The sequence below is a fragment of the Vombatus ursinus genome, unplaced genomic scaffold (assembly GCF_900497805.2).
Source record: "Vombatus ursinus unplaced genomic scaffold, bare-nosed wombat genome assembly UNPS02014826.1, whole genome shotgun sequence".
Taxonomy (NCBI): domain Eukaryota; kingdom Metazoa; phylum Chordata; class Mammalia; order Diprotodontia; family Vombatidae; genus Vombatus; species Vombatus ursinus.
In genome coordinates, this window is record NW_020954604.1 from 12,814,668 (window position 1) to 12,835,424 (window position 20,757).

The 20,757-nt window shown below is 46.0% G+C and overlaps 1 protein-coding gene across 1 annotated transcript in view; it reads left to right on the plus strand.

Annotated features, from left to right (window-relative positions):
* CUNH6orf132 (chromosome unknown C6orf132 homolog) overlaps positions 1-20,757 on the plus strand; it is a 46,252-nt gene that overhangs the window by 22,385 nt on the left and 3,110 nt on the right. Inside the window, exons 3-4 of the mRNA XM_027838428.1 lie at positions 15,572-15,653; positions 16,230-19,146. Of these exons, the coding sequence (XP_027694229.1) occupies positions 15,572-15,653; positions 16,230-19,146 (2,999 nt within the window). The remainder of the gene's footprint in view (positions 1-15,571; positions 15,654-16,229; positions 19,147-20,757) is intronic.

Genomic DNA, 20,757 nt, shown 5'->3' on the forward strand with positions numbered 1-20,757 from the left:
TTAAACTGAGGGGTTTGGACTAGATGAATTCTGTTGTCCCTATCAAATCCCTTCTCATCACCCTACCCAGGTAATGGGACAGTGAGGAGGGCAGCCACACACACACAGACACACACACTCACACACACACACACACACACACGTCCCTGTCAAGTCACGTTAGTCTTCTTTCATTGCCCTGGGCAGGGGACGGGTAGAATAACTGGACTGATGCCCAGGGCCCTGCTTACTTGCTCACTTGGAAGTTGATATCAAGTTGGTCGTGCCAGTCATGCAGCATGGTTCTCACACTCACTAGAAACCTCCTCCAGGCTTCTCTGGCATGGGGTGGGAGGGGAGAAGAAAAGAGAGGGCCATGTCCAAGGTATAAAAGGAGGGAAAAGGGGCAGGGTTGCTACCAAGAATATTTGGGGTGATTGGTATGTTGGGGTAAGTGGGAAGAAAAATCTCTTTCACTGGGGACTGTCCCTTTCCCCTTCTCTGGATACTCCTCCAGTTATAGGGCAGCTCTCTTTCTGACAAGGAGGAGAAAGAGGGACGGAATGAGCTTTGGAGGAAGGATGAGCCTGGCAATAGGGAGAAGATGGGAACCAGCTCTCTTGCACCTCCCCCCTAAAGTTTTGGGGTTTTTTCCATTTGAAGTGGGGACAAGAGGAGAAAGAACCATGTTGCCAAGAGTAGCCATGGAAAACTTGTTCCTCAACCAGCTTTAGCCAAGGGACTGAGAGGATCTATGTTAAGTTAGAGATATTTTAGCAACTGAGATGGTTCTCAGAGCAGCAGCTAGGGGGCACAGTGAATAGAGTGCCAGGGATCAGATCTGACCCAAACACTTATTAGCTTTGTAACCTGGGGCAAGTCACTTAACCCTGTTTGCCTCAGTGTCCTCATCTGTAAAAGGAGCTGGAGAAGGAAATAGCAAACTACTCCAGTACCTCTGCTAAGAAATTGCCAAATGGGGTCACAAGTCACTTAACCCTGTTTGCCTCACTTCCTCATCTGTAAAAGGAACAGGAGAAGGAAATGGCAAACCACTCCAGTATCTTTGCTAAGAAAATCCTAAATGGAGTCACTAGTCAAAGAAAGATCTAAGTTTAAATGTCTCAGATACTTCTTACCTGTGTGTCCCTGGGAAAGTCATGTAACCCTGTCTGCCTTAGTTTTCTCATCTGTAAAATGATCCAGAGAAGGAAATGGCAAAACACTTAAGTATCTTTGCTAAGAAAACCCCAAATGAGGTCACAGAGAGCTGGGCATGACTAAAGTGATTGGACAACAATAAAAATGTTTCTGAGAACTCCTTTGCAGGTCATATCTGTATGACTTTGGGCAAGTCACTTCTCTCTGAGTTTCATTTTCCTCATCTGTAAAACGAAGATCATCTGACCTCTAACTTTAAGTCTCTGATCCTATGAACTTCAAGGCGAGAAGCCTAGAATTCATTGTACCTTATTATGCCCCACCCTCTACTTTGGAGCTTCCTGGTAAAAATAGAGGAAGTGTTACTGGGATTGAACTAACACATTGGAGATGAGTTTGTACTTTTGCCTATCAGGGGCTCTCCCTTGACCTCTCCAGATCCAAATCAAACCACCCACAAATGAGGTATAGGCAGGGAATTAAACATTTAATACCAATGTGATATAAGGAACTGGCCAGACAGGTCCTTGGTGCCTGGGGCAGCGAGAGCACTTCAGTCACCCCACCCTTTCTGAGTCAGGCTAGAATATAGTTGGGGAGGGGGTGTTCTGGGCTCTGTCCTGAAGGCGTCATTCTGATCACCCCATACACCCTCTGGACCATTATCTCTACTTAATGGGGAGACCAAAATCAGATGAAGCCCCACTGCACTCAGCTATGTGTTTTCTTAATAGATTTTTATTCAGTCTTTCATTTTTGCAGCACCTAGATTTCCCCCTGAGCCATCTCTTATAACAAAGAATTTTTAAAAAGAAGAAAAAAGAAGTAGAGGAAGAAGAGAAAAAAATTAGCAAAACCTATCAATCTATCAAAAAGATCTAATGTCATATGCATTGTTCTACCACTATCTTGATTCCCCCCAAGTCCTGTCCCTGCCTTCTGGGGAAGAGTGGGAAGAGATGTCCTTTTGTATTTCTTCTTTGGGACTAAGCTTACTTCACATATAGAGCTTACCCAGGCTCAGTTGGAGTTTGGGTAGAGGAGATGGGTGGCAGTCTTGATTTTGGCTGGTAATGTAGCTGATATGATCTGATGTGAGAGAAAAGTGAGGGAACCCTAGGGTAAGGCACTACTTTTGCTGGGAGGGAGTGATCTACTCCTGAGTCCACCTCCCCAGATAGGCAGCTGTTTCCTGGGGTGCTGGCTCTATAAGAGAGAAATTATATCCAGGGTTGTACTGGTAAATGTTTAACAACCAGTTCTTTGGGTGGAAAAAAAAAAGTAAGCATAATACACTTTTAAGTCTAATCTGTATATTAACATTTTCTCCATCACTTTCTTAAGTCTAGAATGGCAATAAAACAAATCAAGCCTTAATTTGTAGTGTTTGCTGGTTTCAGAGGTATATAAACACACAGTGAAAATTCAGCAATTGATTCTTTTCTGGCTCCAGCACATCCTTGGTTAAATCCCACTTGTGGATTATCTAAGCAGCCTGGTTGTTCCTCCTTCTATCTAGTAGCCATTGGAGAAAAAAGACATGGAAAGAAGATAGGAACTAGAATCTTCTAATAAATAGAAAAATGAGGAAAGAGAGCAATCAGTAATTTGGAAGTGGGTTGAGGTAAAGGAGTGTATCTCTTTTCAAAAATTGTAGCTGATTAAAGCAGAGATTGCAATCATGATCTCAGACAAGGCAACAATAAAAAATTGACCGCAAAAGAGAGAATAAGGAAACTGCATTTTGCTTAAAGGCACTATAGACAGTGAATTAATAGCAATACTTAAACAGATGCTGAATGGCACAGCATCTAAATATTCAAGGGAAAAGTTCATTGAATTAGAGAAGAAATTGATAGTAAAACTATAAAAGTAAGGGACCTCAATGTTACTGCTCTCAGAGCTAGACAAATCTAATCAAAATAGTATAAACAAGAAAAATTAAGGACCCAAATAGAATTTGAGAAAAGTCAGATATGCTAGATCTGTGGAAATTATTGATTGGGAACAGAAAGTAGTACACTTCTTTCTCAGCTTTACAAAAATTGACTATGTACTAGGGCATTAAAAAACACATACACACACACACACAAATATATAGAAAAGCAAAATTCATGAGTTGGCAGCAGAGATGCTATTTGGCATATAGAAGGACATCTGCCCTTCATTTGTTCTCCATGGATTTTGTTTCACCCAGTAGTGATGAAAAGCCTTCCCATCAGTGCTGGGTTTGGGGGAGGAATAAGGAGGAACTCTGATATCTACGGTCTTCACTTGAGTAGCTAGATGGTATAGCAAATAGAGTTCTGGGCCTAGAGTCAGGAAGACCTAAGTTCAAATCCAGCCTCACAAACTAACTGTATGACTTTAGGCAAGTGAATTAATTTGTCTGCCTCTGTTTCATTAACTGCGAAATTATAAAATAATAGCACCTACCTCTTAGAGTTGTTGTGGGAATCAAATGAGATAATATTTTAAAAGTACTTAGCGTAGCACTGGTAAATAATAGGCATTTAATGCTTCCTCCCTTCCCTTCCTCCTTCTTAGGATAAATCTCTTCCCAGGCCAAATAAACTATGTCAAGGAATAGGGATGGGAACTTTTCAATTCAAAACTCTTTCCCTTATTTTCCTTCACCCTCCAGGCCAGTGTAGACAAGTTGTACCTCCCTCTGGAGCCTGGATGGGCAGCACAGGGCAGGGTAGCCAAGGGTGTGTGACCTGGTGGAAAGAGCAACTGTGGTTATGATGTCCAGCCAAGCCTCTACCTACCAACCAATCTCTGAGCCTGAATGACCAGGGCTTGGCTGAGCAAGGAATTCTAAGAATGAAGATCTGTGTGTGTATAACACCAAGCCCTGGGTGTGGGGAGAGGGTATCCAAGAACAAAGAGCTTTGTGAAAGTGACTAAAGGAGCACATGGCTCAGGGACAGAGGTGAGGAAACCTGGCTCACTTAATAGGCAGAGCCCTGTGTCTTCCCTCTCTAGGGCAAGGTTTCTTAAACTGGGGTCCATAAACTTGTTTCTAATATCTCTGAGAAGGAATCTGTAGGCTAGGGATATAAAAGGACAACCGTATGAATCCTCAGCCCTTAGGGGCAGTGTGGGTGAGTTAACAACATATTTTAAGCACATATCAGGCACTGTGTTAAGCACCTGAGATACAAAGAAAGTCAAAAAATAGTCCCTGTACAAAAGGAGCTCTCATTCGAATAGGGCAGATGACATGCAAACAGCTGTGTACAACCATACAAGATATTATGGAGGGTAAATTGGAGGTTATCCCAGAGGGAAGACATGAGCATTGAGGAGCCCCCGGAAAGGCTTCTTGCAGAAGATGGGATTTTAGTGGAAATTAGAAGGAACCCAGAAGACCATGCTAGTCATGAGGGATAGCCAATGAGAGGCACTGAGTAGAGATGCAAAGAACAGCAAGTGAGACCTACTAAAAGGAGCTCTGCATTTGGATTTGGAGGATTGGGGTTTGAATCCTGGTCCTGTTACTGGGGAACCTTAGGAAAATCACTTAACCTCCTTGAGCTCCTTTTATCCCCCTCTGTAAATGAAGGTATGGCATTGGCTCATCTCTAATATCCCTTTTGGTTCCAAAGTCTACGAGGAGTGGGAACCCATCAGTTCTCATGGGTTCTTATTTCTCATTTCTTATTTCTCTGCAGATAGCAATAATAGCGTTTTTATAGCATTTTAAAGTTTGCATTAGTCATTTAGTCACGTCCAACTCGTTGTGACCCCTGGCATTTTCTTAGCAAAGATACTGCAGTGGTGTGCCATTTCCTCCTCCAGCTCATTTTACAGATGAGGAAACTGAGGCAAACAGGATTAAGTGACTTGCCTAGGGTCACACAGCTAGTAAATGTCTGTGGCTGGATTTGAACTCAGGAAGAGGAATCTTCCTCATTACAAGCTCTATTCACTGAGATACCTAGCTGCCCTAGAGTGCAGGGCTAGGAATCAGGAAGACTGACCAAGAATCAGACATGACTGAAACGACCGAACAACAATAAAAAGGTTTGCAAACCACTTTACAAATGTTTCATTTTATCTTCTGATAGATTGTTGTTCAGTTGTTTGTCATGTCCAACTCTTCATGACCTCATTTGGTGTTTTCTTGGCACAGATACAGGAGTGGTTTGCCATTTCCTTCTCCAGCTCATTTTACAGGTGAGGAAACTGAGGCAAAGTTAAGTGACTTGCCCAAGGTCATCACACAACAAGGAAGTGAAGCTGGATTTGAACTCAAGTCTTCCCGATCTTAGGTCCAGTGCTCTGCTCTGCTGTTCCTCCTAGCTGCCCGATGAATTCAAAATCTACATCTCCATCTCTAATCTTTCTCCTGAGCTCTGATTCCATATTGACAACTTCCTGCTGGACAGCTACCTAGATGTCTCTTAGACATCTCAAACATTTTATATTTCTTTCTTCCCCCTCCAAAACTCCATGTTTATTTCATGGGTACCACCATCCTTCTAGTTGTCCAGGTTTATGGTCTGTATCATCCTTGTCTCTTCCCTGTGCCTCACACTTCTCTCCATCCAATCAGTTACCAAGGAAGATAAATTCCTGCCCTACAAATCTCTTTCATACACACGCAGACACACACACACACACACACACACACACACACACAGACACATATATACACATATACACACACATATATATAATTTCCCCCTAATTACATATTAAAACAATTTTAAACATTTTTTTAAAGTTCTGAGTTCCACAATCTGTCTCTCCCTCCTTCCTTCCCCTCTCCCCTCCCTGAGACAATAAGCAATTTGATATAGTTTATACATACAACATCTCTTTAGTCTATTCCCTTCTTTCCCCTTCTCCAGCCACCAGTCTAGTTCAGGCCCTCATAATCTGTTGCCTGGACATCCTAATTGACCTTCCAACCTCCAGTCTCTTCCCTCTCTAATCCAGCCTCCACACAATTGCCACAGTCATCTTCCTAAAGCAGACTTCTGACCATATCATTCCTCTGTTGACAAATTTTCAGAGACTCAACTATTGCCTCCAGGATAAAAGACAAAACTCCTCAATGTAATATTTAAAGCCTTTTATGGTCAGGCTAGGCTGCCTTTCTAGGACTATTGCATGGTGGCACAGTGGATAGAGTGCCAGCCCCAGAATCAGAAGAACCAGGGTTCAAATTGCCTTCCTTCCTTATAGTCAGCTCTTAGAATCAGTAGCTTCCTTCAAGGCCCTGCCCAGACAAAACTTTCTACTTTAAGCCTTTCCTAACCCTCCCAGTTAGGGTTCTCTACCTCCTGAATTATCTTGTCTTTACTTATCTGTGTATGTGTTGAATATATCTTGCAGAATGGGAGCTCTTTGGGGGCAGAAGATATTTTTAATTTTATCTTTATATCTCCATCACCTAGCAGAGTATCTTGCACGTATCTCAGGCTTAATAAATATTTGTCAAATTGAAATCGGATGGGAAGGGAAGAAGGAAAAGGGGTGTGTGTGTGTGTGTGTGTGTGTGTGTGTGTGTGTGTGTGTGTGTGTAAGTAACTGGGGGCGGGGTGGGTGGGTGGGGGTAGCTTAGGGGCAAGTGAACTCTGGATTTTGACTCTGACTTGGGACTTCCAGGGAGAAAAAATGAGCCTCATCACTTAAGTCATTTAGAAAAGCAAGGAGTGTCTCTAAACAGAAGGAATATAAGGAGATCCCTGATGGATTTACCCTAACAGCTTTTGTCACTCCCATCAAGAAACTAAGCCAAAGGGGAAAGTATCTGGGGACTCAAGACATTACATTGTCCTTTGCTCCTGGGCTGAAATCAGGTTTTTCCCCTCCATGCTCCAGGGTAAACAACTTAATTGCTTTCTACACTAGTTGTACTTTATATTCTAAGAGGGGATTTCAAGAACTGGGATAGGCAGGCTCTCGAGCCTGATTATATGTCTGGGGTTGTGTGACTCCCCACTGTACCCCATGAATGGACCATGGCCTCTTTGGCCAATCACAATGCCACTGGTGGTAGTGGTTGTTATTTTTGTTTGTCATCATTCTCATTGTGTCCTTTTGAGCCATCTGGGTCTAGTAGCAAGATATAGATCAGGACTAGAGATGGCCCTGGATGCCACAATTCTACTTGAGGGTGGTCTAATGGCCTGAAGCCTGATGGGTCCTTCTGACTCTGCTTTGTGATCTGTGGGAAGCGAACTCCAATCTTTACTTTCTTTGTGACCTTAAGAAAATCACCTAATTTCCTTGCGCCTCAGTTTCCTCATTTGTAAAAGTGAGGGGGTCGGACTATGTGACTCAGAGGTTCTTTTGGTCTGTAGTTCTTTTGTGCGGTGCTCCTTCTCTGGACTTTAACTCCACCTACAAAATGAGGGTGTTAGATGATATGCTTTCTGATGGTCCTTCCAGTTCTAGAGCTAAAGGGGACCTCAGAGATGGGTGGTCCATTTCTCTTTTTTTTTTAGAATCGAGAAAACTGAGGCCTCGATGGATTAAGTGACTTGCCCAAAATCCCCCTGGAAGTATCAGAATTGGGCTTTGACCTTGGGTCCTCTGACTCCTTGCCCTTGGGAGCTAAGTGGCTCAGTGGATAGAGCTACGCCTAAAGTCAGGAAGACCTGAGTTCAAATCTGACCTCAGACACTTACTAGCTGTGTGATCCTGGGCAAGTCACTTCACCCTGTTTGCCTCAGTTTCCTCATCTGTAAAATGAGCTGGAGAAGGAAATGGCAAACCACTCCAATGTCTTTTCCAAGAAAGCCCCAACTGGGGTCATGAAGAGTCGGACAGGCCTGAACACCACCAACAACAACCACCTGACTCCAGAGCCAGTGTTCTTGCACTGTACCATAACTGCGTCCTGCAAGGTACAGGAGCACTGATGTCAACAGCTGGACCAATAGTTTCCTGGGGCTGGAGTAGTTTCAGGTGAGACCAGGCCTAGGGAAGGGACATGATGAAGATCAGGGCCTGACTTGACAGGCCACGGGTGGAGCAAGGAGTAATGCATTTGTACCTTTAGAAAGGTGGAGGACAGAGAAGGAGGCAGTGGCCTCACACACCTGCAATCTCTGCCTTGGAGCCCAGCCTCCGAAGGGTTGTCCAGACCCTGATTTGGACTTCAAATGAGGAACATGCAAATTGTGCACCTGTTTCAGTATTAGAATCATACAATTTAGAGTAGGAAGGCACCTTAGAATTAATCTACTTCACCTTCATTTTCCAGATTAGGAAATAGACCTAGAGAGGGAAAATGACTTGTCCACAGATACACAGTTTGTTAGTGTTAGAGTAAGGAGACCTGGGTTCAAATCCTGGCTCAAATTTCATTTCTTTAGCTTTGATTACCCCTCAAATTTGTTGACTCTTAAAGTTAGGCAGGTAGCACTAAGGAGGGCTATGTTCCCGTCTCTCCCAAATAAAAGGTGACAGCATGTGGGGGGGGGGGGGCAACGAGAAATATAGGAGGGGAAACCGCTGAAATGCCAGGCCATAGAGCCTCAGGACCTGACTTTGAATCTGAACTCTGTTACTACCTGTGTGACCTTGGGTAAATTACTTAACGCTACTGAGCCTCAGTTTCCTTATCTGTAAAGTAAGAAAGTTTGACTAAATGAACTCTCAGTTCCCTCCCAGCTCCATATCTATGATCCTTCTTAAACTATTAGGTTGAATGTAGCAATGTCTAGACTGCACAAGTGAGGAAAGGAGCAAAATGGCCTGAGAGGAAGGCGAGGCTATGAAACCTATTCACCTCCAACATGCTTTGTCTAGACCAGGGTTGGGGAACCTGCAGCCTCAAGGCCAAAAAAGGGCCGCACTTCAGGACCTAGAGGGCTACACGTGGCCTTGAGACTGAAGGTTCCCTACCCCTGGTCTAGACACTCCTGTTCTTCTAACATATAGGACTTCGGATCCACAGGCACCGAGTCTAGAACTCATTAAAAAGGGCAGTGGGAGGAAATGGTCCCCAGCAGCTTTCTCCTGGCCCAGGGAACAGGGAAATCCCAGTCCTCCCCATCTTTGTCTCCTCTTCTGTTCCTTCTCCTCCCAGTTTTCCTGTAACTGAGTCATGCCTTCTAGCTCCCAGGTGCCTGCTGACACCTCTCTGGAGAACTTCAGGGTGACTCACATGCAAAGCTGCCACCATGGGCCAGGGACGAAAGGAATCCTCTGGAGAGCCGAAAGAGGCCTTAGAGATCATCCAGTCCAACCAGACTGTTTTACAGAGAAGGAAACTGAGGCTTAGACAGAGGAGGTGATTAAGCCCTCATGGCACACAGTGGTTTAGAGTGATTAGTACTTTGCTTTGGGGCCCTCAACAACCTTAGTTCAAATCCAGGGCCTGGCTATTAATAATAGGGCTACTTCCTGAGAGGCAGTGGGAGTATAGTGGGAAAACTGGGGAGGGGGAAAAGGAACAAGCATTTATTAAGTGCCTACTATGTGTTGAGGCACTTTATTGAGGGCTTTACAAATATTGTTTGGTCCTCGGAAAAAAAAACCCTAGGAGTTAAGTACTATTATTATCCTCTTTTTATAGTTGAGGAAACTGAGGTAGATGGAAGTTAAGAGAATTGCCCAGGGTCACACTGCTAGTAAGAAACTTGGGTTTTCCTGATTCTAGACACAGTGCTTTATCCACTATGTCACTTAGTTAACTAATAGTGGGCATTGGGCCTGGATTCAAGTGCCAGTTCTAATATTTACCTTGTGACTATGTGACCTTGAACAAGTTTAAATCAACCTTTCACAGTCTCTACCATGTGTGACCTTGGGTGGGTCTCTGCCTCTCTGTAGTTCTCCATTTCCTGCTCTAGAGGCTGGACAACATGGATTCTAAAGTCCCTTCCAGCCCCTCTTCATCCCAGTTTCTTCATTTGTCCAATAGGAGTGGTGATAATTATACTACGGTTCTCCCTTCCACATCGAGGGGGTTTGGGGCAAGGTGGCCCCTCCATTAGGAAAATCCTTGAAATTTTTTTGGCCCTCCCTTCGTATCAGAGTAGGAGCCCGAATCTTTTCTTTTTCTTTTATGGGGTGTTTACAGTACTATACGTATATTTTATGCATTTCTGAGTTTCTAAACTTTTTCTGTGTCATCTGCTGGCCTTTGCGTGTCATCTGTGGCTTTGCAAAATTCCCCAAAAAATTCCCATTTAATTTCTTATGCTGATCTGTGATATGTCAAAACCGAGATATATTGAAACTTCAACAGGGAAAGTTTCATTGTGGAAGGGATCATTGTACTGACCTGAAGGCAATGTTATCCTAATTTTACAGTTGAAGAAACTAAGGCACACAGAAGCTGAGTGACTTGCCCAGGGTTACACAGCTTCAAGTCTTCCTGACCCCAGTTCTACCACTCTGTCCTTTGCATCACCTGTTAGTTGCCCAAATGGCAGAAACAAGATTTAAATCTAGGCCTTTTGATTCCAAATCTAATGTTCTCTCTACTGCCCTGCCTGAACAGGGCAAGGAAAGGGAACTGGCTTGTATTCTGGGGAATAAAAAACTTCTGAAGGCTCCCCAGAGAAAGTCCAAAGTCCAAAGACGAGTGCCTTCTCCCAGTCTTGATTCTCTCGATTAACAAAGAAAGGGCCAGTGAAGGGAATGTTCAGGGGTGCAGGCGTATATAGAAACATGCTGAAATACATAGGAGCAGCAGGGCATGGTGGAAAGAAAGCTGGACTTAGAGGCAGGAGACCAGGAGTCCAGCCCCTGCTATCCCTAACAGTATATGACCTTGGCCCTAATGATAGTAGAACTGCAAAAGAACTTAGAGATCATGTCTTTGATTTGACAGACAAGGAGCCATGACTCATCCAAGGTCACACAGTGATTTAGTGGGGGAGCCAGACCTCACCGAGGTGCCCCAACTTATGGTTCCATGGGCATTCCCTTCAATTATGTTGTGAGGGGGTCAGCTAAGAGTCCTGGCCAAGAACCAGATCCCAACGAAGCCTGGTAACTCCCCCTTCCAGAATTTGGTTTCCAGTTCATTTTTTTAAAGTGTTTTATGGACTTTTATCTTGACAACAGTCATTTCAGAACTCTCCTCCATTATGGCAAAGCAAACCAATCAAGCAAAAACATCCAATAAAATAATGGCATCCATCTGTTCATGACCAATTAGAAGCTATTTCAGAGTCCTGATGAGAGGTGATGAGGTTAGAAAAGTGAAGCTTTCTATTTTTCTTCAAAGAATGCAACCTAACAAAGGCCTGGTTCACCTCTTGTTTCCTGCTTTTTCTTTTCTTTTCTTTTTTTTTTTTTTAGGAAATTGGGGTTAAGTGACTTGCCCAGGGTCACACAGCTAGTAAGTGTCAAGTGTTTGGTCTGAGGCTGGATTTGAATTCAGGTCCTCCTGACTTCAGGGCCGGTGCTCTATCTACTGCGCCACCTAGCTGCCCCCCTGCTTTTTCTTCTGCAAAAATGGGGGCAATTAAGGCATGGCAAGTACGGAGTTTGATGTCTCAGAGTATGGGCCTAGAGTTAGGAAGCTCTGAGTTCAAATCGGACACATAGTACCTTTGTGACCTTGGGAAGTCATTTAACCACTACCTGCCTCAGTTTCCTCAACTGTAGAATGGAGATAATAATTGCACTTACCTCCCAGGGTAGTTGTTAGGATCAAATGATGTATTTGTAAAGTGCTTAGTACAGTGCCTGGCACATAGTAGTTTTTAATGAATGCTCCTCTAAAAAGAAAAGAATTAACTAAATCCAAAGATTGTTGATTAATAGACCTGGAAGGTTCTCCAGGAGAGGATTTCTAGTGACATGGCATAAGGTTTGTCCTTGGCCCACTTCTGTGCAATGCTTTTACTAATATATTGAATAATAAAGATAATTAGCATACATACATATATGTGTATATATACATATCACATGTGTGTATGCATGTTAAAAAATAAATGCTTCTCGCCTTGTCTGTTTCTTCTTCTGCAAAATGAGGGCAATAATCTTGTACTGCCTATATGTTTTGAGGAGCGCTCTATAGACCATAAAGTGTTATAGAAATGTGAGCTGTTATTGAATGAATGAAAAGGTGTTTATTAAGCATTATTATGTGCTATAGTACCAGCAATATAAATAGAAAAGATAATCCCTACTCTGAAGGTGAGGGCATTCTAACGGGGGCACAATGCACATAGGAGGGTACATGCAACTACAAGTCAGATGGAAAGGCGAGGCCTCAGGATTCTGCAGGAAGGCAGATGGTAAAGTTATTCTGGGTCTACACACTTGTGAAGACCCAACTCCTGATAGAGGGCAGCTGGCTTACCTTCCTAGTTGGGTTCTTCTTGGGCTGATATTTAAATGAATTTCTATATGCATTGTCTGAGCAAATGAGCATTGACAGATGGATCCAGAAGAGTATAATTGGGTGAGAAAGGCAAGTTAGCCAGGAATTTTAAAGCATGCCACAGACCATCATCAAGGGAGTGAGTAATTGAGTTGACTGTTTGTATAAAGACTGAATGAGTGGAAGAGGAGTGGGTGGTGTCTTGGATGATGAGTGGGTGGTGAGCCAATTTAGGCCCTATCTAGGAAGGCTTTTGTGAGGAGGTGAGAGGCTGACTTTGAGCCTCACCCAAACTCTAAAGTTCAAAGGGGTGTCCTGTCTTCTGTGCTATGTGACTGGAACACCCTAAAAGCATTTGCTTCTCTAACAGAGGAAAGCATGAAGGGTGTGTCCCATGAATCCTCATGGTGTTTTTAAGAAGGATATTAAGAGGGTTATTAAAAAGCATCCAATCGGGGCAGTTAGGTGGCGCAGTGGATAGAGCACCGGCCCTGAAGTCAGGAGGACCTGAGTTCAAATCTGCCCTCAGACCAAACACTTGACATTGTGTGACCCTGGGCAAGTCACTTAACCCCAATTGCCTTAAAAAAGAAAAGAAAAGCATCCAATCTGTCCAGGCCAGTGTTGCAAACTGGGTCTGAGAATGGGTTTGCATTAGTTGTGTTTTTGAGTGTAATGAAACTTAAATGTACTTTGAGGTCAAGGGTGGTGTGAAGCTGAGGGTCATAGAGACCTTACTTATAGAGTTGTAAATAGACCATCCAAAGTGACTCTAGAGTATAGTGGAAATAATAGGAGAAGACCTGGGTTCAAATCTGGTCTTTTCCCCTCACTAGACTTGTAATCTTTGGCAAATCCTTCCCCTCTCTGGACAAAATTTTCTCAACTACAAAATGAGCAGGTTGGATTTAGCTAATCTCTAAGGTCCCTTCCAGCTTTGACCACTCTAAAGTTCTAGAATTCCATTCATTCATTCAACAAATGGCTTATTGAATGCCTATTATGTGTTCAGTTCTGTACCAAGCTCTATGATTCTATGACCTGAGTTTGAGGTCAACTTTTTCCCCAGAGGTTTGGTGTAGGGTAGTATTGGAAGATGAGAATTACAACAGCTGCCCCCATAAAAACATCAACCCTCAGAAGCCTCCAGCCTGGAGGCCTGTGGCCTGTTTGCAGAAACAGCTGCAAACCACTCCCTCCCCCCAAACCTCCAGCCAGAAGGCCCAAAGGTAAACCCTGTAACCAGATTTGTCCAGGCAACTTGCCAAGGACTACATCTAATTTCCATAAAAGTTTGCCTCCTCCTGGTTCTATAACTGATGTCAGCTTTTGTCCCATAAAAGAGAAATGGAAGCAGATTGTGGTACAGAGGATAGAGCCAAATGTAAGGATGCTGAGACAATGGCACATGAGTGGCTAGGATTAGGGGAGGATGGGGAAGCCAATTCAGGCTCAGTCCAGGAGGATTTCTTGAATTAGGGGTTCCTGGATCTTGATTAGCCCTCAGAGTCTCAGTTTCCTCACGGATCCAATGGAAAATTTGGATTAGATCAGTTCTAAAGCCCTTTCCGACTCTGTCTCTTAACACTTTCTAAGTTATTTTCTCCTTAATGTCTAACTCCAATATAACAAGCATTTATGAACTACCTACTGTGTATCAATCAAAAACAAAAATAGAATGGTCCCTACCCTCAAAGTGTTTACAATGGGGGGGGAACCTCTCAATACATATCTAAATAAGTGAATACAAAATATATACAAAAACAAATTCTGCCAAACATTTATTAAGCACCTACTATGTGCTAGACACTGTGCTAAGCACCGAGAATATAAAGAGAAGCAAAAGATAGTCCCTGCCCTCAAGGAGCTCACAATCAAATGTGAAATTTAAAAGTAATTTGGGGAAGTGGTACTAACAAGTGGGGGAATTGGGAACAGCCTCCCATGGGAGATGGCGCTTGAGCAGACCATGGAAAGGAGGTTGGAGTTTCAAGAGGTAGAAGTGAAGAAGAAGGGCATTCCAGGCAGGAGAGACAGCTTGGGAAAAGGGAGAGGGAGGAGATGAAATGTCATGAATAGGAAATAGCAAGTAGACCAGTTTCACTGGAAAGTGAATTTCTCAGGTTATATTTTAGGAGCCTTTGTACCATCCTTCCAGGGGCCCACCTATGTCCATCAGCAAACATCAGCTATGTACATATCTAGTACCTCTCTAGGCACCATGAGGGCTGTGTATTCTAGGAGATGTTATCCCTGCCCCCAAGGAGTTAACTGTCCAAGAGACAAAGCTGGACAGGTGAAACGAAGTCATTGTGTCTGAGAGAGCAAGACTTTTCAGAGTACGTGAGAATTGAACTGAGCTCTGAAGGAAGGATAGGATTTGCACAGCTAGAATGTTGCTGTTTGTCCTGAGGAACAATGACATCAGGAAGGTGATGTCATGACTCTCGAGTGAATTGGATTTAAGTGAGGCAGGGATGTGCAAAGTCACCAGGTCTCCTGCTGTATCCAGGGCCATGTCCAGTTGTCCTGATCTATGTCTTGCTGCAGCTAGAGGAGGGAATGGTAGGTATTCCAAGTGAGGAACAAACCCAGGGAATCAAATGGAAGAGAGAGAGGCAAACATGGAATAGAGTGAGGAAGTTGGTCTGACCATAGCAAATGGTCCCTAAGGTAGGTCAGGGCCAGCTATGGAAGGCTTCAAATGCTAGGCTCAACAGTTTGCATTTTGTCCAATAAGCAATGGGAAGAGGCAGCTAGGTAGTGCAGTGGATAGAGCACTAGCCCTGAAGTCAGAAGGTCCTGAGTTTAAATATGGCCTCAGACATTTATTAGCTATGTAACCCTGGGCAAGTCACTTAATTCCAATTGCCTCAAAAAAAAAAAAATAATAAGCAATGGGGAACCTTTTTAAGCTCTTGAGCCAAAGGAGTGACCTTATGAAAGTCTTTTTTTTTTTATGGCAATCGGGGTTAAGTGACTTGCCTAGGGTCATACAGCTAGTAAGTGTCAAGTGTCTGAGGACAGATTTAAACTCAGGTCCTCCTGACTCCAGGGAAAAGTCACTTTTTTAAAAAAATTTGAAACTCTATCTTTCCCTACTCACCATTGTTGGGTTTCTTCTAGAATGCACAGGAAAACCATGGACTGGCTGTGCCAACCCCATCTGTCCCTGAGGATTTTGTGGGCAAAGAAGTGACAAATAAAGGTACCTGGGGTCCCCTTGCCTTCAGGCTCTAGGGGCTCTCAGACACTGGCTATTGTCCTCCAAATAGGCCCAAACTGTGAGAGCCCTGCCACTCTGCCGTCCTTTGCCTCCAGATGTAGCAAAACTGAACTGGAGGGGTTTGGGGGAGAAGACATACTGGAAAAGTCTGTTTCTGGGGAGGAAGAGGAAGGGAACATCTAAGCCTATCCCCTGCCCAGCCCTCTTATCCCTAATCAGTAGCATTTTTTTTCCTCTTCACTGACTCACCTCCCAACCCTTTTACTGTGTCTCTTCTGCTTGTGCCAGGAGAGCTTGGTCAGGTAGATCAAGAATGGGGCTGCGCTAGCCACTTTCTCCCAGATCTCATTAAGTCACATCATCCTCCTACCCTGCTGTTAAGAGGAGGGTCATGTTGCCAAGTGTGCAGGGCTCAGGCCGCTGCTGCCCTATCTTTCCTACCTGAGAAACAGGAACTGATCATTTACCTTCAGGGGTGGCCTTCCCTGGGAGTGGGGAATGATGAGATGGGTACCCTGGAAGTTCTAGACCTACTTCACTCTTCTCTCTTTTTTATAGGCAGCAGCCTGCAAATCAATGGTAACCTCCGACTGTACAGCTCCGTGGGTGACCTGAGGTCTGGGCATTATGGTGAAGAGCCCATCATCCCTCCACCCCCTGTGGGCCCAGCCCCAGGACCACCTCCTGATGTCTTGATGTTCAAGGCAGAGTCTCCACCCCCTCCCCCACCTTCCATGGCACCCCCACCTCCTCCCTTACTGCTGGAACAGCAACCCCCACCGCCACCCAACATGGCCCCACCTCCACCACCTGTGCCCGGGGCTCTGTCTCCCCCATCTACACTCTCCTCCCCACCGACCCCCACCCCTCCAGACTTTATCCCTCCGGCCCCACCCCTAGCCTTCCTGGCACCCCCACCCCCTCCTATGCCAGCACCAGGACTCCCTGTCCTAGAATTTCCTCGTACCCCAACAGGGCCTCGGCTCTTCCCTTCTACTGGTGTCTCCAAATGGAAATCAGAGACTGTGCTCAATGGGGGGCAGTCTGAGGCCCACAAGAACAGCCCTCCCAGAAGCCCTGCTGCCCTTCCTACTGAGTCCAAGCCTGACCCCCATCTTACCTTCCCCCGTTCCTTAAAGGTGCCCCCTCCAGCACCTGTCAGGACCTCATCAATCCCAGTTCAGGAGTCTCCTAGGGATCCCCAAGAGGTGGATACTCCTAAGAAGATCTCAAACCGGCTTCCTTTACCACCTAGCTTCCATATCCGTCCTGTATCCCAGGCATACCCCGATGGGACTCAGGAGTCAGATGGCCCCAGGAAGCTTCAAGACACTGTGCCAGCCAGCCCTCAGCCTAGCCAAACCAGCCCCAGAATAAACAGCAGAACAGCAACGCCACCCCCAGCCTCTCCATTGCCACCCCCAGCACCCCCTCTCCCTCCAGAGGCTCCCCCTCTGTCTGCCATCGAAAAGGTCCCAAGACCAGTGACAGGGCTTGGGAAAGGCCCCAAACCAAGTTCTCCCATCCCCAAACCCAAATCTGCCATCCCAGTGGCTGAGGACTCCTCAGATCCTGTGGACTGGCGTGATCCCAAACAAATGGACAAACTGAGGAGTGAGCTGGCTGCCTACCTCTGTGGCTCAAGGAGAGAAGAACGCTCTCCCTGCAATGGGACTAGATCCACACCTGCCTCCAAAGCTGGAGAGAACAGAGACGAGAGCCCCAATTTACCCAAGAAAGAGCCTCCCCCCAGCCTAACTCTCCCACCTGTGGACTACGCCCCAGCAGAGCCCCCAACTCCAAGTGTCCAGCGCATCAGGAGTGAGCTGGAAGCCCTAATGTCCCCCTCACTGGAGAAGAAAGCTAAGCCAACTATAGGTCTCGTATCCCCTAAACTCCCACCGGAAGCCAGAGGGATAGTCGAGAATGGGGCTGGGGATGCCAAGCTTCCCAAGCCGATGGCCAAGAAGCTCCCACTTCTGCCCACCCCACCCAAACCTGAAGCAGAGAAGGACTTGGGCGTCCCCACAGCCAGGACTGTTGGACCAGGGGAGAAAGCCACAGAACCTCAACCATCAGCAATATCTTCTCCCCTCCAGGCTAAGGGTTCCCCTTTGGCGCCTCCGAAACCTGATAGGATGGGGACACCTCGTTTGCCAGCCCCTGCACCAAAGACTCCCCTAGCCCAAGAGGAGGTGTCGGTTCTCTACAAACCCCTCCAGGACCAAGACAAGGCACGCTCTGGCCAGGAAGCTGCTGTAGTAACACCCAGCCCTGCCAAGAGGGAGCCTCAAGGAGTATGGGAAAATGAAAGCCCATCACTCACGACCCCTGGAAAAGATTGGTCAGACAGGGAGGTCCTCAGACACCCAGTGACAGGGGAGGTGGTGGAAAGAGGATCTCCAATGGCCTTACTCCTTGCTGCCAAACAGAGGGCCCAGAAGGGACGGGCTAGAGGCAGTGCCCTGGGCCTGTCCTCATTGCCAGGGGGTCTCCATGGCAACAGAAATCAATCAGAGTCTGTCTCTGAAAGCATCATCTACAGTGAGGTCAGGCCCAGCTCCTTCACAGTTGTGCCCAAACCCACGAGGGAGGTAGAACAGGCTCCCCAGATGTCCACATCAACTCAGCATGACAGACCTAGCAAGTGGGGCTCCCCATCCCCAAGAGGTGCAGCGACTTCAGAGTCCCAGCCCAGGCAGAGATGGTCAAAGGAAGAGCCTCAGGCCTCTCTGGTCCAGGAGAGGTCAACCTCTTCCTACAGCCCCCAAAGCCATCTGCTGCCCAAGTCCTTCTCTTCGCCATCCTCCCCTTCATACAAGGGAGGTGGGGAAGAGGTGGAAAAATTTAACTTTGAGGTCATCCCACCACCCCCTGAGTTCAGCAATGATGCTGATCTTTCTAACCCACCTCCTGCTCCAGCCCCAGCTCCGGTCCCAACCCCAGCCTACCTGGGCCATAGGGGTTCTCCTCTGCGAAGCAGCTTCTCAGACTATGGCCAGACCCCGGACCTGGGCCTTCCAGGCTACGAGCGGCCATCACCCACAGGATCCCCGGGAAATAGCTATTCCCGCTACTACCCTGGTGTCCACTACAGTGGTGGTGGGGGTTTGGAACGCTTCTCAAGTGGGGGCCGCTCCCTCATTAAGAAACGCCTGTACCTCAATGAGCCTCGGAGAAGCCCTGGACCCCCACGCTGTGGCCCAGGTGGCGGTACTGGTAGAAGTCTGAGTACCCCAAATGCCTTTGGGCCTCAGCCTGGTGGAACCTATGGGTCTGGGCACGGAGGAACAGAGATGAGACGGGTTAATTCTTCAGGTCGGGCGCCCGGGGGTCTGCATACCCGAAGGCTTTCCATAGAAGGGACTGGAAGGAATGGACCCTATGCAGGAGGGGGAGTTGGCAGTGGTGGACCTGGAGAGAATATATACAAAGTATCTAATACAGACTACAGCTTTGCCCCAGCAACCAGCAGGTGAGTCCTGGGGTAAACACAGGAAGATGTTGGGAGGGGAGAGGTGCCAAGCCAGGCCAGACTGCGATAAGCTACTTACAGCAACCTCATCAAAGGTGACTTGCTAGGGTTTTCTCCTCTCATACCCAGTAATGTATTTCAGATGTTGGAAACATCTTCCTCCCCTCTTCTCTTTTTCTTCCACCATCCCTCACTTCTCTTTTCCTTCCTCCTTGTAAAGAAAGAGACCAGCATTCACCACCAGACCCCAGCTGCAGCCCTCCTTGAGGGTTATTTTCTCTGCTCTCAAATACAAGTCACAAGACAGAACTTCTGCCATTTGTCCCTTCCTTGCTAGACCTCTGGGCATCTTGGATAGCCTTCCTCTTCCTCTCCCCTTAAATCCCAAATCCACCAGAAGCACCTGCTTCTCCTAAGGGCCTGTTTCTTGATATCAAGGTGGTGAGATAACTTCTCACACTTCCACTGGGCCTCCTGCAAGACAGAAGCCGGTTCGGGGCAGCTAGGTGGCCTAGTGGATAGAGTTCAGCCCTTGGAGTCAGGAGGACCTGAGTTCAAATACCGCTTCAGACACTTGATACTTACTAGCTGTGTGACCCTAGGCAAGTCACTTAACCCCGACTGCCTCAGCCAAAAAAAAAAAAAAAAAGACAGAAGCTGGTGATAAGTAGTTCAAGTATTATCCCCATTTTGCAGATGAGGAAACCGCAACCCAGAAAAGTAGCGTGCCTAAACTCACAGAACATAATAAGTGGTAGAATAAGGGTGCAAATCCAGGGCTTCTGGATACAAATCAGTGTTCTTTTCACTATGACAATAGGGGCCACTGTTTCAGCAGCTCTGCTATGTGTGACCTATTAAAAAGAGTAAAGAAATGTACTCCTTCCCACAACCTGCCGCTTCAGTGGTGGGGGAGGAGGAGAGGAATCAATCAATTAATCAATAAACATTTATTAAGGACCTACTATATGCCAGGCACTGTGCTAAAGACTGAGGATACAAAAAGAGGTAAAAGACAGTCCCTGCCCTCAAGGAGCTCCCCATCTGACGGGAAGACAACATACATACAAACAAATCTAAACAAACAAGCTATATGTAAGATAAGTAGGAAATAATGAACAGAAAGAATGCACTAGAATTAAGAGGGGTTGGGAAAGGCCTCCTATAGAAGATAGGATTTTAGTTGATACTTAAAGGAATCCAGGGATAGGTAGAGTTGAGGAGGGAGAACATTCTAGGCATGGAGGACAGCTAGAGAAAATGCCTGGACTGGAAAGGTGGAGTGTCTTGTTCTTAAAAGAGTACATGTAGAGGAGTAAGCTGTATGAAGACTGGAAAGGCAGGAAGGGGCTAGCTAGGTCATAAAGGGCTTTGAATACCAAACAGAGCACTGAAATGGGGAGGGGGGTGACATGATCAAATCTGTGCTTTAGGAAAATCACTTTAGTGGCTGAATGGAGGATGGACTGGATTAGGGAGAGACTTGAGTCAGGCAGACCTACCCGCAGGCTGGTGATGATGAGGGACTGCATCAGAGTGATGCAGAGTGTCAGAGAAGAAAAGGGGGCATATTCAAGAAATGTTGCAAAGGTGAAATCTATAAGCCTTGGC